The 21,690-nt window shown below is 36.3% G+C and overlaps 2 protein-coding genes across 2 annotated transcripts; both read left to right on the plus strand.

Annotated features, from left to right (window-relative positions):
• Window positions 1–344: 344 nt before the first annotated feature.
• On the plus strand, window positions 345–11,087 carry mazb (MYC-associated zinc finger protein b (purine-binding transcription factor)). Its single transcript, XM_052611067.1, has 7 exons — window positions 345–1,054; window positions 1,208–1,358; window positions 3,372–3,745; window positions 5,055–5,302; window positions 5,387–5,450; window positions 5,772–5,943; window positions 8,023–11,087. Exons 1-7 carry the CDS (start codon window positions 1,022–1,024, stop codon window positions 8,379–8,381), a joined length of 1,401 nt encoding a protein of 466 aa, XP_052467027.1. The 5' UTR covers window positions 345–1,021; the 3' UTR covers window positions 8,382–11,087.
• Window positions 11,088–12,334: 1,247 nt separating this feature from the next.
• tlcd3bb (TLC domain containing 3Bb) lies at window positions 12,335–21,209 on the plus strand. The gene is made up of 7 exons (XM_052611068.1): window positions 12,335–12,967; window positions 14,560–14,759; window positions 14,855–14,938; window positions 15,867–16,089; window positions 16,181–16,276; window positions 18,030–18,139; window positions 19,376–21,209. The coding sequence occupies exons 2-7, from the start codon at window positions 14,635–14,637 to the stop codon at window positions 19,641–19,643; spliced, it is 906 nt and encodes a 301-aa protein (XP_052467028.1). The 5' UTR covers window positions 12,335–12,967; window positions 14,560–14,634; the 3' UTR covers window positions 19,644–21,209.
• The last annotated feature ends 481 nt before the right edge of the window (window positions 21,210–21,690 follow it).

The raw sequence follows: 21,690 nt of genomic DNA on the forward strand, positions 1-21,690 counted from the left end.
GCACAAGCTTTATTAGGTATAAGTTATACATTTGGAAATTATAAGTTACTTCATTTTTTTTATAGGCTACTTTTTTATGTTACTACACATTTTGACTGAGCATATGAAACTCAGCCAAGAACAGTGTAATAAAATGCAAATTGGATCTACTAAGGCTATATATATATAAAAAAAAACGTATACTTAACCAGAAATGAAAATACTGCATCCGAAATTAGAATATTGCGTCTTTCCGAAATATGTTTATTTGAATGAACCTCGGTCAGCGGAGTGCAGTCACGTGATGTCACTGTTTTTCTGTCGGCTCATCTTCTGACAGGAAGCAGGAAAGCGACGGAAATAGGAGGAGAGAGAGAGCCATCCCTTTAACAACAACTGGGACATAGCGGAGAGAGGAAAAGGAGAGGAGGGGGTAGAAGAAAGAGGAATTAAAAAAGAAAAGGAAGAAAGAGACAGGGAAGGGAGGGAGAGAGAGAGAGGGCGCGCGATAAAAAAAGAAAGATGACATCCTGTGAATTGAAGCGCCGAGGTGGAGCGGCGGGCTGCGGCCGGGCTCGAGTGTTATTCGTCCGGGTCACGGCTTGAAATCGACAGCGAGGCTTCGACAAACACCCGAACGGCCTGTCGAGGGGATCGAGGAAAAACACTGATTTATCCATAGTTTCAAATGCGTCAAGCGCATTACATCTAACCGCTGTTTTAACGTCTATATGCATCAACTCCTGTTTTATAATGCATGGTGTAAGAGTGTAGAAATTACGTTTATTGCTTCCGATGTTTAAAGTCATGCAGATGAATAAATAGCGCGTTGTTGTGATGTATCGGTTAAAGTTGCATAAGAGCAAAGTAAACACTAAATAGCTTGTCTGCTAATCTGAGCCGTTCATTAAATAAAGTGATTTGGAGAAGAGTTTAAAAAAACAACAACTAAACACTGTTTGCAAACTACAGAAGATTTATAGTACGTTATTAATCTCGAGGATCGTGTAGTTGATTATAATATTCATCGCCGGGGAACAAAATGGATGCCTCGTGGAGTAATTTTCTCTTCCAGGTGAGACTGAACATGGTTTTGTTCGTGTGTGTTTATTTACAAATTGATGTGCAATTCGTATTGTTACAAAACATTTGCGTAGGGTACAATAAATGCTCCTACACTGTTGAAGTTTGAATTCAAACTTAGTACTTTGTGATTGTTCTTTCCCAGACCACACCCTCCCAGAGTCAAGTGGAGGGGACCCTCCAATCAGAGCTTATGCCTGGCCACACGTCCTCTCCTCAAGCCCCGCCCACCGAGCACATAGCTCCGCCTCCATCGACAGTGGACACTGCTGCTCTCAATGAGGACCCTGTACCTGGTGTGTGAGAGCGAGGGATGGGGGGATGAAGAAGGGGAGGGAGGTTTGGAGAGGAGTGAGGAAGCTGGTGGGGAGGGGTTGGAGGTTTTCTGTGACTCCTCAGTGTTCCTCTGTGATCACATAGAGCCATGCAACTGGGAATATAGGCATGTTATCTTCAGGAGTTCAGCCGTCCTTCGTTATGACTTTTTTTTTTTTCTTTTTATTCCCTTCCTCAAGAAATGTCAACACGGTCATGGAAAACCTAGACATATGGGGTAATTGGGCTTTCCCGATATGGAAATTCGTATAGAGAATCTAAATGAAATTTGTGATTTTTAAAATCGAATTAATCAGGAACAAACAAAAGTCAAAAGGTGTGTCTGTACAGAAAAAAACATATTGCAAACTGTTTTTGCCTTATTTTAAGTCACTTTGGTAAGTTACAGTACTTTTTAGAGTTTTTGGGACAGATTTCCCTGGAAATTGCATGCTTTTATCATTCGTCTGAACATAATAACATCATATATGATTAATTAATTAAAAAAAATTATTAATTAAAGAAGGCCAGGCTAATACTCAAGGGCGTAGGTTTCATTTTGACATTGGTGGGGACATAAGAGCTAGTTAACAACCTTCTCTTGCGTGTATGATTGACTTCTGACCAGTTTTTAATGTCACCTTAAGTCTTTATTTATAGTAATGGTAGCTAATATACTCTAATTCATAACGAGAGCTTTTAATTTTAGCATATTCATCAGATAATTAATACACAATATTATGTAAAACCAACGTTTCAGCAGTATTGTTAAGATGTTTTTGTTGGATTGTTTGAATACTCAAAACAGAATACAGCTAAATATAATAATTCATATGTGTGGTCACAAAAATAGTATATGCAGTGAGTATCTTCAACTGACTCAACCTTGAACCGAAAGCAAGAAGTGAACGTCTTTATTAAAACGCAAAACAACAGTTTGCATCATATTTTTTTTTTAAGCTGGTACAAAAGCAGATCTCTATACCAGTTAGTATGACTCACAAAATGACGCGAAAAGTCTTGTCAGAAAGTGTGTCCATAAAATTTACTATCATTTTCACGGGCAAATTCTAGTGATTTCAGTAGAAATTCTCATGAAAAGGAATTTCTCGTAAGGGCAACAGACTTCTCCACATGGATTTCGCAATGGGTCAATTTTCGCCCGGTCAAAAAGTAATTTCAGAAGAATTTCATGTGGGAGCGAAAGATTTATCTTTTGACTGCAAAATGTACTTTAAATTCTTGGAAAATCATAAGTGAAAAAGTATCTAAAGGTGCAGTCAAATTTACCGTCATTTGGCGAACTTTTACAGGCGTAATCCAACCATTTTAGTATGGAATCCACTCGATATGGATTTTCGCTTTTCAGATTTTGCAGCAGGTTCAGTCTGGTCCTTCGAATTAGCTGCAGTGATCAACATAACGCTGTTTGGTTTGAAAGTGATTTCGCTTTACTATTGGCAATATTCAAAATAGCCATTTTTCACTGGCAAAATTTTGCAGAAATTCTTATAGTCATATAGTGTGTCTTTAACGAGCATTCTTTGAATTTATTATTGGCGAAATGCAGTAATTTCAACTTAAATCTGCACATTTGAAAGTTTCGCCTGAATGTTAAAGATTGGGTTTAAAATGGGTTTAAGTTGGCTACGGATTTGCCATTTAGTTCTTAGTTTTAAAAGTGACACCGTATTAAACCCTCATCCTATTTTGCCCGTAAAGTTTAGCAAAAATTATTGAAAAGTCATTGGTCAAAAAGTATGGTTGTAAAAATGCGTTCACATTTATTGTTGTCCAGCAAATTTTTTTATGGGGGAAATCTTTAATCCATGTGATTGGGATTGCATAAGGGTGAAAAAAAATCCACATGCAGATTTTACAACAAGTTCAAGTTGGTCACTGTAATTTCGCAAAAAAATAAAAACTTGCTAATGTTACCTTAATTCTCTTCTTAATGTTTAGTAACGTTCATTTTTGTCTCTTCATCCCATCAGTGAAGCCAGTGTCCAGACCGGCCCGCGCAGCTCATATCTGCTCAATTTGCAGCAAGCAGTTCAAAAACAGCTACAACCTGCGGCGCCATCAGTCCGTCCACACCGGTATCCGCATGAAGGGGGGGTCCCAGAGCCAAGAGGGCGTGGCTAAAGAGAGTGCCGAAAGACAAACGGTCCCCCTCTCTCTCCTTCACCTCTCCATACCCCAGCAGCAAACCCAAACGCTGACCACTCTTGCTGTTCTGCCCCCTCCACACACACAAGTCCTGGCCACTCAGGATGGAAACAATGTTGTGATGGAGAGCGTGACTTCCACTGTGACCGCCCTCCCGCCTCCGGCTGCTGTTGTCATGGCAACAGGGGAGCCTATACAGGTGGGAATCCGAATGTGTTTTCAGAATCTGCTTCATGTGGCATAAAGTGAATCACAAATGATGTCATACAGTTAGACATGTGCCGGTATTCGGTAATGCGATATATCACGGTAATGAATATGCACATTATTGTAATCGTGGGCACTTCTAAATTCTGTCAATAAGTATATATTACAAATTATTCAGAATTTGGAATGCATATTAAGAAAACTTTTGGTCAGAATGCACAACATCACTGTATGCTGCTTGAAAGACATGTGTGCGCTCTGATGTAAACAAGCACGCATGAGAAGCACATGGGGGAACATGTGAGAGACGCACTGAATGAAAGCACATTCACTCTCAGACAGCAGATGGCGCTAAACTGCAGGAAATGTGGCCCTTTCCCTGGAAACCCCATAAATAAAGCAGCCTAAGAAAAATGTTATTTAACTTTTTGTACTGTATTATAACCACTTTTTTAAAACTGAATGTCAATTCCGTGATAATACCGTATACCGTGATGAAAGCATTAGCAATTAATCGCGGCATTAAAATTTGATACCTTACATACAGTTAATGATTTGTTCACATGTTGAAGTAAGCTTATGCAAGCCATGGTTTTACTGTCACTTTAGACTGTTACAATGTGTTCTAAAGTTACCTATGATCAGGGATAACAGAAATCTCATTTAATTACTATAGACCTAAAAGGAATGGAAATCTCAGAACATTTTTCTTTTTTCTGTAGGTTTCTAGTTTTGCTTTGTTTTAAAGTATTAGATATTGCTTGCAAATATTTGTTAAGGGTCTTATTGGAGATATTTGAACATCTATAAGTATAGTATTTTAAACGTATATCTTCAAAAGCTTGGTAGCTGATGTATAAATGGAAATGTACCCCAGCAGTCTCTATGATATGATTTTAACAAGTCTTATTCAGTAATCATGAATGACTGGAAGGTTGATGGAAATATCATGGGATTTCTTCTGTCAAAATGTGTAAATGTGGAGAGAAGAGAAAATATCAGCGAGGAGCATTAGATAGAAGAAATATGTTTGAAAAAAAAAATCCTTATAAAGGTAAAAATGCCCCTAAAAAAGTACTACATAAATGTACAAGCTACTTGGTTATTAAAAACAAATACTTTTTACAAAAAAACCTGACATCAGGATTGAATTACAATGTTTGCACACTTACACAATTGTCTATGTGTGCAGGCCATGCAAAATTATGATGTCACTTTTGTGCACTCGTGGAAGTATGAACCAAGTTTCGGGACATTCTTCAGACTTAAATAATCTTCTCTTTTCGCTGCTACTCCTTCAGAGGCCAGTAACCCAGAACCCCAACCCTGTGCGTAAAAACCACGCATGTGAGACGTGTGGGAAAGCCTTCAGGGATGTGTACCACCTGAACAGACACCGGCTCTCCCACTCGGACGAGAAGCCATTTTCCTGCCCCATCTGCCAGCAGCGCTTCAAGAGGAAGGACCGCATGAGCCATCACGTCAGATCCCACCAGGGAGGCGTGGAGAAACCCTACGTGTGCCCGCACTGTGCTAAAGCTTTCTCGCGGTAGGACAGACACTGAGATCGTCTTAGTTTCACACTACTGACTCATTTGACTGTGAATGACATGTTTCTCCCTCGATCTCTCAGGCCTGATCATCTCAACAGTCATGTCCGACAGGTCCATTCTTCAGAAAGACCCTTCAAATGTCCGGTATGGAAGTTTGTTTTGCAATTTTGTAATTGATTTACACTGAAGAAAAGGTCTTTTCTTGATTATAGTGCATTCTAAAGGTTAGAGGTTGCAAAATATTCAGATATATATCATTAGATATATTCATACTCATGATATTCGGTTCTATGAAAAATAGCTGTTTATATCGTGTCTTTCTGTTAATGTTGCAGTACACACAAATTGTTATTGTTTTATTTAATAGTGTGAAGATCTTTTTATTGGAACGTGTGACCGGTAAAGGACCTTGTATACCATGGTAAAGTAGTTGTAACATGTGAAGATGTATGTTGTTTGGTACAGACGTGTGAATCGAGCTTTGCCACGCGTGACCGTCTGCGTGCTCACATGATCAGACATGAAGAGAAGGTTCCATGTCACATCTGTGGAAAACTGCTGTCTGCAGCCTACATCACGGATCACATGAGAGTGCACAACCAATCACAGCATCACTCCTGCCACCTGTGCAACCGCAGTGAGTATCTGTCTGTCTATCTATCTGTCTATCTATCTGTTCTTCTATCTATCTATCTATCTATCTATCATCTCTCTTTCTGTTGTTCTATCTATCTGTCTGTCTATCTGTTTATCTGTCTGTCTATCTCTCTATCTATCTCTCTATCTATCTATCTATCTATCTATCTATCTATCTATCTATCGATCTATCTATCTATCATCTCTCTTTCTGTTGATCGATCTATCTATCTATCTATCTATCTGTTCTTCTATCTATCATCTCTCTTTCTGTTGTTCTATCTATCTGTCTGTCTATCTGTTTATCTGTCTGTCTATCTCTCTATCTATCTCTCTATCTATCTATCTATCTATCTATCTATCTATCTATCTGTTCTTCTATATCTATCTCTATCTATCTATCTATCTATCTATCTATCTATCTATCTATCTATCTATCTATCTATCTATCATCTCTCTTTCTGTTCTTCTATCTATCATCTATCTGTCTATCTCTCTATCTATCTCTATCTGTCTACCTCTCTCTCTCTATCTATCTATCTCTGTCTGTCTATCTATCTATCTATCTATCTATCTATCTATCTATCTATCTATCTATCTATCTATCTATCTATCTATCTATCTATCTATCTATCTGTTCTTCTATCTATCATCTCTCTTTCTGTTGTTCTATCTATCTGTCTGTCTATCTGTTTATCTGTCTGTCTATCTCTCTATCTATCTCTCTATCTATCTCTCTATCTATCTATCTATCTATCTATCTATCTATCTATCTATCTATCTATCTATCTATCTATCGATCTATCTATCTATCATCTCTCTTTCTGTTCTTCTATCTATCTATCTATCTATCTATCTATCTATCTATCTATCTATCTGTTCTTCTATATCTATCTCTATCTATCTATCTATCTATCTATCTATCTATCTATCTATCTATCTATCATCTCTCTTTCTGTTCTTCTATCTATCATCTATCTGTCTATCTCTCTATCTATCTCTATCTGTCTACCTCTCTCTCTCTATCTATCTATCTCTGTCTATCTATCTATCTATCTATCTATCTATCTATCTATCTATCTATCTATCTATCTATCTGTTCTTCTATCTATCATCTCTCTTTCTGTTGTTCTATCTATCTGTCTGTCTATCTGTTTATCTGTCTGTCTATCTCTCTATCTATCTCTCTATCTATCTATCTATCTGTTCTTCTATCTATCATCTCTCTTTCTGTTGTTCTATCTATCTGTCTGTCTATCTGTTTATCTGTCTGTCTATCTCTCTATCTATCTCTCTATCTATCTATCTATCTATCTATCGATCTATCTATCATCTCTCTTTCTGTTCTTCTATCTATCTATCTATCTATCTATCTATCTATCTATCTATCTATCTATCTATCTATCTGTTCTTCTATATCTATCTCTATCTATCTATCTATCTATCTATCTATCTATCTATCTATCTATCTATCTATCTATCTGTTCTTCTATATCTATCTCTATCTATCTATCTATCTATCTATCTCTCTATCTATCTCTCTATCTATCTATCTATCTATCTATCTATCTATCTATCTATCTATCTATCTATCATCTCTCTTTCTGTTCTTCTATCTATCATCTATCTGTCTATCTCTCTATCTATCTCTATCTGTCTACCTCTCTCTCTCTATCTATCTATCTCTGTCTGTCTGTCTCTCTATCTATCTATCTATCTATCTCTCTCTTTCTGTTCATCTATCTATCTCTCTCTTTCTGTTCATTCATCTATCTATCTATCTATCTATCTATCTATCTATCTATCTATCTATCTATCTATCTATCTATCTATCTATCTATCTATCTATCTATCTATCTATCTATCTATCTCTCTCTTTCTGTTAATCTCTCTATCTATCTATCCATCCCTCCCTCCCTCTGTTTTGTGTTTAGTCTGCTGTGACAGTTTTCTTTAATTGCATAAACAGAAACGTTTGTACATAATAAGATCATCTTGTCTGCTGTAATGATCATTGACGAGTTATGATGAGGTCATCAGGACGAGCAGCAGTGCTTCACTCCCAGTCTTGCCCCGTCAGGTTTCACCACGCTGACGTACCTGCGGGTCCACGCTCAGAAGCACCACGGTCAGGAGTGGAAGGACAGCGGCGGAGGCTTCGGCACCTCGGGCTCCGGAGGGGTCCTGGTCTGTCAGCTGTGCGGCGTGCACTGCAAGACCCCCACACAGCTGCAGGGCCACATGGGTACCCACAACCCCCCTGTGAGTGACCCCCACCCCACCACCACCACCACCACCACCACCAGTGAGGCGGTGCCCGGCAGCATGGTCACCCTCTGCAACATGGTGTCAGCTCCCACGGTGTTCGTGAGCGGGAACACGGTGGTGGATCTGCTGGTGACCGACTGCTCCAGCATCATCCCACAACCTCAGAGCTAGCAGAGCAGGCCTGTAGTGCACACACACATGCAACACACACACAGCCATTTATTACACAACTTATTACACTAAAGAAGCCAAGGAGAAACTGTGAAGAACGGCATTCTGAGTGAAAGTTGCTCATGTTTATGACATGCACACACACACATACAATGACAACTACTGTAGCATGATAGATTTTAAAAGAACACCTCTCGATTATGCAGACATATTGAGACATATAGTCGCTTTACATGTATCCCTCTCAAAACCAGATAGTTAATATGAACAATTTCTTGTCTTGCTGAGGAGGCAGGAGGACGGTTTGGTCTTCCTTTAGCTATCTTGGCTCAACAAGAAGGATCAGGGCATAAAGGCTGCAAAAGAGACTTATGGGGCTGATTTTTTTATTTTAAATGTGCAGTTCACCCAAACATGAATCATTCACTCCCCTTCATGAAGACGCCATGACTTTGTTACAAAATGGAGCTTTTTTTTTTTCTTTTTGGAGCTTGACCGTCTTTGGTGTCTCATTCATTTCAATCGCATGGAAGAGAGCAGCTCGGACATTCTGCTAAGTTTCTTCTTTTGTGTCCTACAGAACAAAATAAAGGCTCATGGGTGAGTAAATGATGGGTGAACGTCGCACTGACTCAATCCACCGTTTCTCTTTCACGGGCTTCTTCTCTCTCTTTGACCTCCTCTGCTCTCTTGGCCGCAGGACTCTGATGATACTGTGATTGTGTGTTGCTACTGTATTTCTTCTGCCTGTAATATGATTTCCACTTTGTTTGCCAGACCTCCACTGCCATAAACTGGCATCAAGATCCATTCATAAGTGATAATAGCAGAAGAAGATCCGAGAGGTTGCATTAGATGAAAGAGGAAGGTTTGAGAGAAAAGGGAGTTGAATTGATAGTAATGTTCTACTGCCAGCAAAAACTGATTTGCATATACACACTGATACACAAACACTGTGTGATGGATGTTGTGTGTCCCTGACATGTCCAGGTCAAATTTCACCCCAAAATCAAGAGGAAGAAAGAACAAACATTTCCTGACTTTTTAGGTCCTTTAAAGATTTTTGTCATTGTGACATTGTTTTAATGAATTTGTGCACATTTCCCCTTTAGTTCCCAGAAATACATTTCTTAGTTCCAAAGTGTGAAGAAAAAACAATAATAATAGCTGCATAATGAAGGCTGCATATATTTGATTAAAAAAAAAAAAAAAAACGGTAATGAAAAAGTAATATTGTAAAATTTTAAGCAACTGTTTTCTATGTGAATATATTGTAAAATGTATTTGATCAAAGCTGAATTTTCAGCATCATTCCTCAAGTCTTCAGAGTCACATGATCTTCAGAAATCATTGTAATATGAATATTTACTGCTCAAGAAACATTTCTGATTATTATCAGTGTTAAAAACTGTTTTTGAACAGTTTCTTGTTCATGAGTCATGGAAATAATGTCAGAGTGCCAAAAATCTTAATAGTAGGGACGTGACCTGTCAATTCACACACGCAGTGGTGTCCGTACAGTACTGGCCAAATAATTAAACTCTGATTGAGTTTGAGTCTAACTGTGAAGTTGTCTTCATATATACATATTACATTCAAGCGGACAAAACATCAAAACTGGCCCGACTGCTCAGAAATGGAAAGACCCAGATTTCACCTTCACTATTAGGTGCTTGCTTCTTTTACAGGACTGTCCTGAAGAGTTATTTAGATTTACTTTTTGGTTTTTGATGTTGTGTGAAATGTGATCAATCGTGTAATACACCGTTGATGAACGTAGTGCTATAGCATGCATGTTTGAGTCTAATAATTTGGCCGTGACTGTACTGTGAGGGGTTTAAAATGCACACAATTCTCTTCTGCTTCTAATCCACGTGTCCATTTAGAAGAAAACAGGAGGTATTGACAGTAGGAATCCTTTTTCTGAGACACACGACTAGGAAACTCAAAGACAGGGCTAATAGGATGTGTACTTCAGATATGTCCTCGTGTTATTTTTCTGAACAGCAGGCCGTCTGTTGTTACTGCTTCCTCTAAGACTTTTAGCAAATGCTCTTTTGTAGAAGATTGCTTTTCTTTCTTTTTTTCTTTTCTGTTGTGAATGTTTGAACGGCGCATTTAAAGAAGGGCTTAAAGATAAGTAAAACCCGAGGAAATCGAACTCTTTACTAGCTCAAGGTTTAAAAACGGTGGAGAAAAGACTCGTCTTGGTTCTTGGTTTTGTACTGGAGTGGTTTGTTTGATCAGTTTAGTGTTGGTACTGTATATCTGGTTATTCATGAGCTTAATTTTAATATGAGATTTGTTCTTCCTGTGTAGAAATGTAGTCGTTGTTAAAAGCTTCAGATCATATTTAGGTTCCTTATTTAAATTTAGCATTAAGCTGAAATAATACCTCTAATCTCTGTACAGCTCTGGCAATGCATCTCAATGCCTTATTGTATCTAGCGCATTTAATTCGTCAAACACTATTAAAATGATAGTCGATGAACCGGTAAAAAAAAAAAAAAGCAAAGTAGAATAATAATGGGATGTATTTATATTTATATTTTTATATTTCTTAAAAGTATGCATGTCTATAAACAGAGCAAAACAAATTGTTGATGCTTACCATGATCATGGATATTATGTTATTATTTTGTAGATGATGTAGATCATGTTATCATTTTGTAATTTTGACTATTAAAAGGAAATGGAGTAATCATATCTTGGGTCGTGTGATTTGTGTGTGTGTACAGTTCAGCGCACAGACCTCCAGTTCAATAAAATAATAATCCATATGGGGATGCCTAAACGGGGTCGGTGGGGAAACGGGAAAAGCGAGACCAAACCCTGCGATGCTTTCTGATCTTCCTGAAGATGAATCTTTGTCTCTGTGTGTTGTAATTTATCCTGAGCACATCAATAATTCATGCAGCTTTGATGTGATCAAATGTGGAAGCTGGAATGCTGCCCATCCAGATCTCAGGACTGCAGGAGTCAATATTTGTGCCCTATCACTCATTTCTCATTATAGGCATATTACAATACATCCTTGCAGCGCTTCAACACATGTTCAACCAAGAGATAAATTACAACAAATGATACAAGGCTGCACTGATATCTCTCAGAGATTAAGAATAAAGCTTTACACTATAAACCATAACATTTCAGATTCATTTAGCACGGACTCGTTTCTGTATTCTGGGTTTAAATCTTACATTGACTTATATAATATACTGAACTGAATATTGGTCATCTTAGTTACATGTATTTGCATACTAAACCTTGTTATGCTTGCATATATGTAAACCTCTATAGCCATATTTTCTAGTGTTGTAATGTTTAATTTGCTGCAATTTCTGTTTTGTTATTTATAGGAAAAAGTATTTAAATATGGCATTTTGGTGGATTGCATTTCTTTTATTAAAAGTCTTTTATAAAAATTTCATTTTACCCCCCCCCATAAAAGTGTGTTTTTATATGCATGCATTTTGCAGCCTTTTTTACTTCCTTGAAATGTTAAAATTAGCCATACTTTCTCTGTTTTAGACTTTTTCACAAAAACGTCAAAAATAAACTAATTTGGCATTAAATGTAAAAAATAAAAATAAAAATGCATTATTGAAAAAAAATTGTATGTTTAATTTGGAAACAATTTCATACCAATTGTTAATTTTTTTTTAATTAGTATGAATCGATTAGGCTTGTTTAGGACTAAATGTGAATTTTTGTTTGATTAATTTCTAATAATCGAATCATCATTAGTACAGTTTCTAATCATTTTCTTCATGAATTTATAATTGCTGTCTCCTGCTCATATTCCATAAAAGTTTGCATATGCTCAATCCATTCAGTGTTTGAGAAGTCCAAAAGAGTCATTTTTATTTTATTATTTTATTTTATGCATTCAGACTTAATTCCAGTCTTAAAATTTCCAGCTACCAATGCCATCACACACTACTCCAAAATCAAAGGGTATCATATCTTTATTCCAGGACTGGGCAGACTGTAGATGCATGAAAGAACAACAAATGTTTCCATCAGTATGGGAAGAGTTTGGGTTACATTTACACTCGAGGGATTGCCGCTGACGTTTTTATTCGTTTTCCCCAAAGCACTGCCACAATCTACTGACAAACAATTAGCAGATCCCACACGCGATCTCATTTTGTTCTCCTGAGGGACGAGCTCTCCGTTGCGCTCATTGTTTTTTTTGGACGGTCTGACGCGGATCTCGAGCCACACACAGCAGCAGCGACTGGTTGCGTCTGTTTCGGGAGGCTCGCGCGACGCGTTATTGATCACGAGCCGCTTGATTTATCCGGTAATGCAAGCAGTGCGGATGGTGATGGAGGCGCGCGCTGCTGTCCTCTGCGTGATCGATCATGTAGCTTCAGATCAGGGTGCAGACCGGACTTCATCGAGCAGCTCTAGTGACTGAAGCATCGCTAAACCGAGAGATTTCCGAGCGGGGGACTGAACGGAAAGCAGCTGCCACAGAATTATTCACCGCAAAGACACCGACTGCATGTACTCCGCACAAACCATGTCAGCGTGCACATCATGCAGCGGGACGCGAGCGTCGGCAGGCCGCTGAGCGTCACGTATGTTCATTCATTTGTTCATTCAGATCATGTTGCTTAATGTGATTGTTAGTTCGTGTGGCACCGTGCCGTTAATCACGATGCATCCGAGCATAGTTATTCGTTTGTCATGCAAATACACGAGCATTGTCTTCCATCAACCAATAACGTGACATTTCGAGAGAGGAACGTCGATATGCACGTTTGTCACGTCGTTATGGTTTGTGTGAAAGAATGGTCGACCATTTTGTGTGTAGATTGAGATACTCTTCTTCTTAAACCAGCGTTTTTCTTTTTGTGATTACATGATATAGCGCATTGCGCATTTTTGCCTGTTCCTGAGCCGGGATTCACGTGCTTTTGTTACATCAGCTGATTTACGAGCTGTAGATGAGACTCGAATCAATGGATGCTCGGCTGAAATATTCATGTAATAACTGTTTAATGAAGAGCACTGTGAAGCTGTGCAGAGCTCAAATGCGTTAATGATCATTAAATGTTTGTTTGTGTGTGTGTGTGTGTGTGTGTGTGTGTGTGTATATATATATATATATATATATATATATATATATATATATATATATATATATATATAAATCTTTGTGTGTGTGTGTGTTATTTTAAAAATTTTTGTTTTTTCAGAAATTTGTATACATTTATTAATATATTCTGTAGATATTATTTTATTATGGAGCTGTGTTTTACAAATTCTGTATACTTATTGTAATTCATATTCATAAAAATATAACTTGTATTTTAAAAATTGAATTTTAAACCTAATTATTTATTTTATATTTAATATATTTATAGAAATGTATGTAATAATACACACACACAAACACACGTGTGAATTCTTACTAACTTCATAAATAGTAATAGTAATTCTAGTATAGTACGGTAGTAATAGGCCTATATTCAAACACAATAAATGTATAATAATGATAATAATAATTTAACTTAATTTATAAAAAAAGTAATTTTTGCGGATCTTTAGCTGTTTTAATTATATATTTATATATAATATAATTTTTTAACAATTTTAAACAATATTTTATCTGCTTACTACTTTAATACATTGTTATATATTTTAAAATACATTGCATATATATATATATATATATATATATATGCATGCCTCAAATTCATAAAATAGTTTGAAGAGTGCCAATTATAACAGGTATTGTAGGCCTATTTTAGTATGTATGTAATGCATTTATTATAATATAATGCATTTATTTAGTGTATTGTTCATGTATAATATTGAAAATGCTTTTTGTGTAACAGTAGGTCGTATTGTATTAATAAAGGTCATGTGTGATCCAGGGCAATAAATGCAGGATATTATTGACTCTGATTCTGGCTGTGACATGTGACTCGGTTTGCATGTGTTAGACTTATGTTGCTTGTGACTGGCCACATGTGGCACCATATGGGGCGTACATAATAACTTGGTTTATGCAACACATTTGGGACTCAGGAGAATCCATTTTCCCTTCCTTGTTTGAGATGAGAGCTGTTCTTTATAATTGCTCTTCTGATTTGAATAGCTACTTGCTGTCCTATCGTTTGTTTGTTCATAACCCTTCAGGTTCTGAAGCTGTGTTTGGTTTCAGGAGCGGGAGCCGGACAGGAGAACTGTGGAGGGCTTTTCTGACCGCGGTAATATCGGAGTTCACCTACGAGGGACCATGTTGTCCATCTTAGCAGCGGGGTCTGTGTTTTTCCCAGGTCTTTTCCTCTTGTCTAAGCATTGTCTCAAATCCATCCCGGGACTGCGGTGGAATGAGGGCGATGCTGTCGTTGTTTCAGCCAGGTAAACATGGGGCAGGTTCGGCTAGGAGTAGATAGTGACATTTCCAACTGTCTTTGGATAGATCAAAACTTTTGGTGTATTGTTATGTTTTTAAGGTTGGTGTCGTCCATCCAAGCTATTATGGCTTCTACGGCTGGTTACATCATCTCCACTTCCTGTCAGGACATCATTGAGGACCAGTAGGTGCAACCCTCATCACTTTCTGCCATAAAATCAATGTGTATCAAATCATAAGCAAAACCGTTTTGGTGCTCTTTGTTCCTAATCACAAGAGACATAATGTGAACCTATTGATTTGTTAATGTATTTGTCAGTCAGTTTGTTTTAAATGCATGAACACTGTAAAAATAGAGATATGAGGGTGTATTTGTGCAGGCAGGCTTTAATGTGCTGAAGCTATCAACATGGTTTACTGTATTTTTCAACAAATAAATGTAGCCAACCCTAAACTTTTTAAAACTTTTAAAAAAAAAAACTCAACATTTAAGTTGTTTTATAATGGCTTTATTGCATATACACTAAAAAAGGCAACAGAATTTACAAAAAAAAATAAAAAATAATTGTAATTAAGATAAAATAAATTGGTGAAGCTGATGAATTAGACATATAAAACTAAGAATATAAATGTTATATTTTCCAGATAATATTTTAAGAAAATGTTTTGATTTTAGTACAATGAGAATTTATTATGAATGATTTAATTTAGCCAGCAACATGTCTTTATAATATTGAATATTTAAAGTCTTTATATAGTACATGGTCTTTCTTTACATCTTTAAAAACGGGATCAAAGTTTTCAAACACCCCTGTGGGGGGGGGGAAATTTTACATTATTAAATGTAATCTGTACTAGCAGAGAATATAATCAATAAAATAATCATAACAAAATAAAATTCTTGATTTCAACTGATTGCATTTAATATGCATTTAAACTATTATACATTTTCATTTAATTTCCAAATTACATGCATGTTAGTATCTCTAAAAATTACATTGAGTTAATAATTTTCATAAGTACTTTTTTTTCTTCACTTTTTCCCAAAGAAAGTCCTAGAGCTGCTTTCCTCACTGATTCTCAGCCCATCAGTCTGTGTGTTTCTTTCTCAGGCACTGGCTGACCAGCTCCTACATCCTGTTCGCTGTGCCGTACTTTGTGTATGACATCTACGCCATGTTCCTGTGTTACTGGTACAAGCTCCAGGTCAAAGGTCACGAGGTGGACAACGGCTCCAAATCCAAGGCTTTGGCGTTGAGAGGCTACCTGCGGCGAGAGTTCCTCATGATCCTGCATCACGTGGTCATGGTCACCGTCTGCTTCCCCATCTCTGTGGTAAATAGACTACATTTTAATAAATCAGAAACTCAAGCTTTTAGAGAATCTGTTCGTACTCAGATCTGCTCTCTGTCTTGTTCTCTTCCAGTTCTGGAGGCAGGGAAAGGGCGATTACTTCCAGGGTGTCATGTTCCTGGCTGAGCTCAGCACACCGTCCGTCTGTCTGGGCAAAATCCTCATCCAGGTACATTCGTTATTGATTAGATGAGTGCTGTGGTATTTTTACCCTGATTCATCATTCTCTGCTTCAGCCTTAACAATGTGTGTGTTACATTAAGCACAACTCCAGTTATGTCGTACTTTAATATATTATTCATAGTAAAGTGTGTTTACAGAAGTGCTGACTTGACATACGCAAGCCTGGCCTGTTTTTACAAAGTTACAAAACAAGAAAAAAAGAAAGAAAGAAAGAAAATGATGATACCATTTATTAACTCTAATGCCGTTCTTATGTCAAAGCTTATTTGTAAAAAAAAAAAAAAAAAAAAAAATTCTTGCAGTTCTGAAAAACAGGCTTAATTATGAGAGATTGTATTTATTTATTTAATTTTACAGAATGTGCCCTTGTATAAAATTTCAAATCTTAAAGGTATATATTTAAAAAGAGAGACACTTTCAAGATTATGCTTCTAAACACACTTAAGTACACATGCATTAAACATTTTACTTAAAAATGCATTTAAAATCATGATGTTTTAACAACCTTTGGCATGCTTTAAAGAAGTTCACTTATTTCAACGTGTTGGCTAACATGCTAATGTGCATTTTAAGTACTTGATTATCATTTTAACAGTGGTGCTATTTAATATTACATTTTAAGTTACTAGATTTTAAGTGTACTGAATTGCAACTTCATTATTACAAATATATTTGTATTTACCATAAATGCTTTTCAACACCTCAGGCAGTTTACTTTAATCATATTTCAAAGACAATCGAGGCATTTAAGAAATTACATTTAAATATGTACTTAAGTCCTACTTAAGTGGGTCATAAAAGCATTCTTAAGTTGAACTAATGATAATTTAAAAGAAAATGCAGTAAAGTATCTGAAAACATTACATTCAGTTCACACTTAAGTATATTATTTTAAAGTATATTTTTTCCATAAAAAGTAATAATTTTAAATCTTTTCTGTTCACAAGTGAGATATTTTGAATAATGTTTTAGTTTTTGTGTGTGTCCATTCAATGAAACCCAGTGAGGGTCCAAACACATTTTTATTTCTGTTGTGATCCTTAGGAAAAAAGTCTATGCTTTTTAAACTTCTTTTAATAAAAGATGTGTTGGGGCTGAGCGTGTTCTGTTAGATTAAGCTACATGTGTCTTATTGCTCTTCCCCGTCACCCTCTCAGAGCCTCATGTCCACAGCTGTCTCTCAATATAGCTCCTGAATTTAGATGAAATGTAACACTTGATATAATACCCACCCTCCTCCAGCCTCCAGTGTCTGGAATAACACAGTTTAGCTTGGTGCTGAGCCAGATGAGAGGATGTGTGTTCACTGCTGAGTGTTCAACATACGTGTGGATCAGTTCCATGCTACAGATTCAACATTACTATTCCTTAAAGGCGAAGTGTGCTATTGATCTGTCGTTAACGGCAGCCATAATGATAGTTTCCTGACAGGTTTCCAAAAACCTGTACTGATGCCACAGTAGGGGTGTAGATCACTGAGCTTAAATGGATCGTAAAATATCACTAAATGGCATTAGATGAAGTCTTCAGAAAGAGGTCAACCTTGAAGTAGAAAATGAAAAATGAAACGATATAAATGTAGGGTATGACCCATTTATTCTCAACACTGTGTGAAGTGGTGCGTTTTATAATCAATCGCACTCATTCTTTTTCTTCTAGCTCATTTTCCCTTCTTTCATCAAGCTGTGTTGCTTATTCTCTCTCTCTTTGTCTTTGTCTCTCTCTTTCTCACTCTGAAGTACAAGCAGCAGCACACTCTTCTTCACAAAGTGAATGGAGCTGTAATGCTGATCACTTTCTTCCTCTGTCGAGTCCTTCTCTTCCCTTATCTCTACTACGTTTACGGAAGGTATGTCTCTCTTGAAGCGTTTGGAGGAATAGTTCAAACTGAAAAAAGAGAATTCCATCATTATTTACTCACCCACATGAAATCAAAACCCATCCACTGTTATTTTTATATTTGACGAAAGACAAAATTAGCATTTTAGGAAAAAATCTATCCATCCATCCATCCATTAGTCTATCTATCTATCTATCTATCTATCTATCTATCTATCTATCTATCTATCTATCTATCTATCTATCTATCTATCTATCTATCTATCTATCTATCTATCTATCTATCTGTCTGTCTGTCTGTCTGTCTGTCTGTCTGTCTGTCTGTCTGTCTATCGTTCTATCTATCTATCTATCTATCTATTCTTTTTGTTCTATCTATCCTTTTGTTCTATCATTCTATCATGCATTCGTCTGTCTATCTGTCCATCTATCAATCGATCTGTTTTATCTATCCATCTGTTTTATCCACACATCCATCCATCCATCCTTTCATTCTATCATTCTATCATCCATCCGTCCATTCTATTTTATCCATCCATCATCCATCTATTGTTCTATTGTTTTTTGTTCTATCATCCATCCATCCGTTTGTACATCCATTCGTCTATCTGTCCATCTATCAATCTATGTTTTCATCCATCCATCTTTACATTCTATCCTTTTGTTCTATCATTCTATCATCCATCCATCCATCCTTTCGTTCTATCATTCTGTCATCCATCCATCCATCCATCCATCCATCCATCCATTTGTCTATCTATCTGTCCGTCTGTCTATCAATCTAACTGTTTTCATCCATCCATCCTTTTGTTCTATCAATCTATCATCCATTCATCCATCCTTTTGTTCTATCATTCTATCTTCCATAGGTCCATTTGTCTATCTGTCCATCTGTCTATCGATCTATCTGTTTTATCTATCCATCTGTTTAATCCATCCATGCATCCATCCATCCATCCATCCATCCGTCCATCCGTCCTTTTGTTGTATCATTCTATCATCCATCCGTCAATCTGTCCATCTGTCTATCGATCTGTTTTTTCTATCCATCTGTTTTATCCATCCATCCATCCATCCGTCCTTTTGTTTTATCATTCTATTATCCATTTGTCGATCTGTCCATCTTCCTATCGATCTATCTCTTTTATCTATCCATCTCTTTTATCCATCCATCCATCCATCATACACAGTGTTTTAAGTCTTGGATGATCACTGGATTATAATTGTATTTTGGCACCCTGTCCAGGTACGCCTCTATTCCCTTCTACCGGGTTCCTCTGACGGTGCCGTGGCAGTGTAATCTGGGAGCGGCTCTGCTCATGGCCCCGCAGCTCTACTGGTTCTCCCTGATCTGCAGGGGGGCCTTTCGCCTGTTCACCGGCAGCTCCTCGCGCTCCCGCAAACCCACGGCTTCGCTCAAGCCAGATTACGAAGGACACGAGCCGCTGCCTCAGTCTGCCAACGGATACAGTTCACGGATGGTGGGTCGGGACAAGCCCACAATGTCGCACTGAGGGGAGGAGACTATGCTAATGAGACTAAGCAAAGAATAAAGGGGATTGGATGAATGCAGAGCAGAAGGGCAGGCTGCCAAGGAAGTACACGGAGTGATTAAAGAAGTACTGAAATGGACTAGACGCCCTGTAACACATTACAGAACAGCATTATGTTTAGTTACAGGGCTCGTGTACTGTAAATAAGACATGCTTTAGTTGATCAAGGGAAGCAAAAATGCCGGAAAAATCAGTGGAAGTGTCCACACAACGGCCAGATGTGTGTCACATCGCACCTGAGGCAATAAGTGCATATTTTATGTGAGAACATTTCTGAACCAAGACGAGCACTTTTTGTTTGAGGCACTTTTGAAGGGTCACCGAATGCCAGACTGGGGCTGAGGTCTCGTGCCTGAGGTCTGTTCTTTGCATATATTTCTGTAGTGTTGCAGATGCATTGTTCATAGAAATGTCCTCGATTATTATATTTAGACTGGTCTACAAAGAGCAACCCGTGGCGTCCCAAGCGCATTATCAAGCTTGACTAGGTCTATAGATTTCAGCTGAAATGCCTCTTGCTGGGTTTAAAGGGACAGTTCACCCAAAATCTAAATGTACCCACTTCTCATGTCGTTTAGATGCTGTATTATTTTATTTGTGAAACACAGATTGGAGATGTTTGGCAGAATGTCTGAGCTGCTCTTTTTGTTCCAACATGTAAAAAAAAAAAAAAAAAAAAAACTCCATAAAAGGACCACTACTGGTTTAAATTTTGCGTTTAGCAAGATATATATATATATTTTTTTTTTTCATCAAATGCATTAAATTGATGAAAAATTCACAGTAAAGAGATTTATAATGTTACATAAGTTTTCTATTTAAAAGTAAATGCTAGTCATTGAACTTTCTGGAAAAAAATCTTTAATATTACGCTGATTTTTTACAATTAAATAGTATAAAAATATGAAATATTAAGTAGCAAAAAACAATTTCAACATTAATAATAATAAATGTATCTTGAATCATATTAGAATGATTTTTAATGAAATGTAAGAGTAATGAAACTGAAAATACAGCTTTGAGATCACAGCAATAAATGACATTTTTAAATATTTTAAAACAAATCCAGCTATTATAAATTGTAATAATATTTCACAAAATTATATGTATTTTGATCAAATAAATGCAGTCTTGTGAGCATTTGATGGTAGTTTAAGTATATTAAAATTTAAGGTCAGTAGTATACTTATAATTCTATACCGTTTTGTCTAAATAAATACAAAATGAAACCCTAAAGACAGAATGAAAAATGGATAATAATTTTGAGATTTGCTCAAATTACATTTAACAGAGTTACACATGACTCCAAAATTGGATTTACAAGTCTGTTCCTTACATATTTTAGTATCACTGAAATGCTTTTATTGTATTTATTATTAATTTGAATGAGTTTTTATGTTGCGTTTTCCATTTTAATTTTAGTTAAATATTTAGAAATTTTGTTTTGTTTTTTTATAAATATTTATTTTAGTACATCAGTTTAAAACACAAGAGATATTACCTTGGCAGTTAACTGAAATAATAATAAAATAAGTTTTATTTATTTATTTATTTATTTATATATATATATATATATATATATATATATATATATATATATATATATATATATATATATATATATATATATATATATATATATATATATATATATATATATTTATTTATTTATTTTTTTTAATTTTTTTTTATTAAATCAGTAAAACGTTGATAACTCTGCACAAGACTGCAATGTAGCGCATAAATCACTAACTGTTTGGATGGAAAACAGTAGCTCGACATTTTACCAAGTGTCTACTTTTGTGTTTCACAAAAACAAAAAAAAAAGACCCTTAAGTCTCTGACAAACATTATATGGGTCAAAATTTCTGATTTTTCTTTTATGCCAAAAATCATTAGGATATTAAGGAAGATATTTAGTAAATTTCCTACCATAAATATATCAAAACCTAATTTTTGATAAGTAATATGCATTGCTAAGAATTCATTTGGACAACTTTAAAGGCAG

Source organism: Carassius gibelio, chromosome A12 (genome assembly GCF_023724105.1).
Source record: "Carassius gibelio isolate Cgi1373 ecotype wild population from Czech Republic chromosome A12, carGib1.2-hapl.c, whole genome shotgun sequence".
Taxonomy (NCBI): domain Eukaryota; kingdom Metazoa; phylum Chordata; class Actinopteri; order Cypriniformes; family Cyprinidae; genus Carassius; species Carassius gibelio.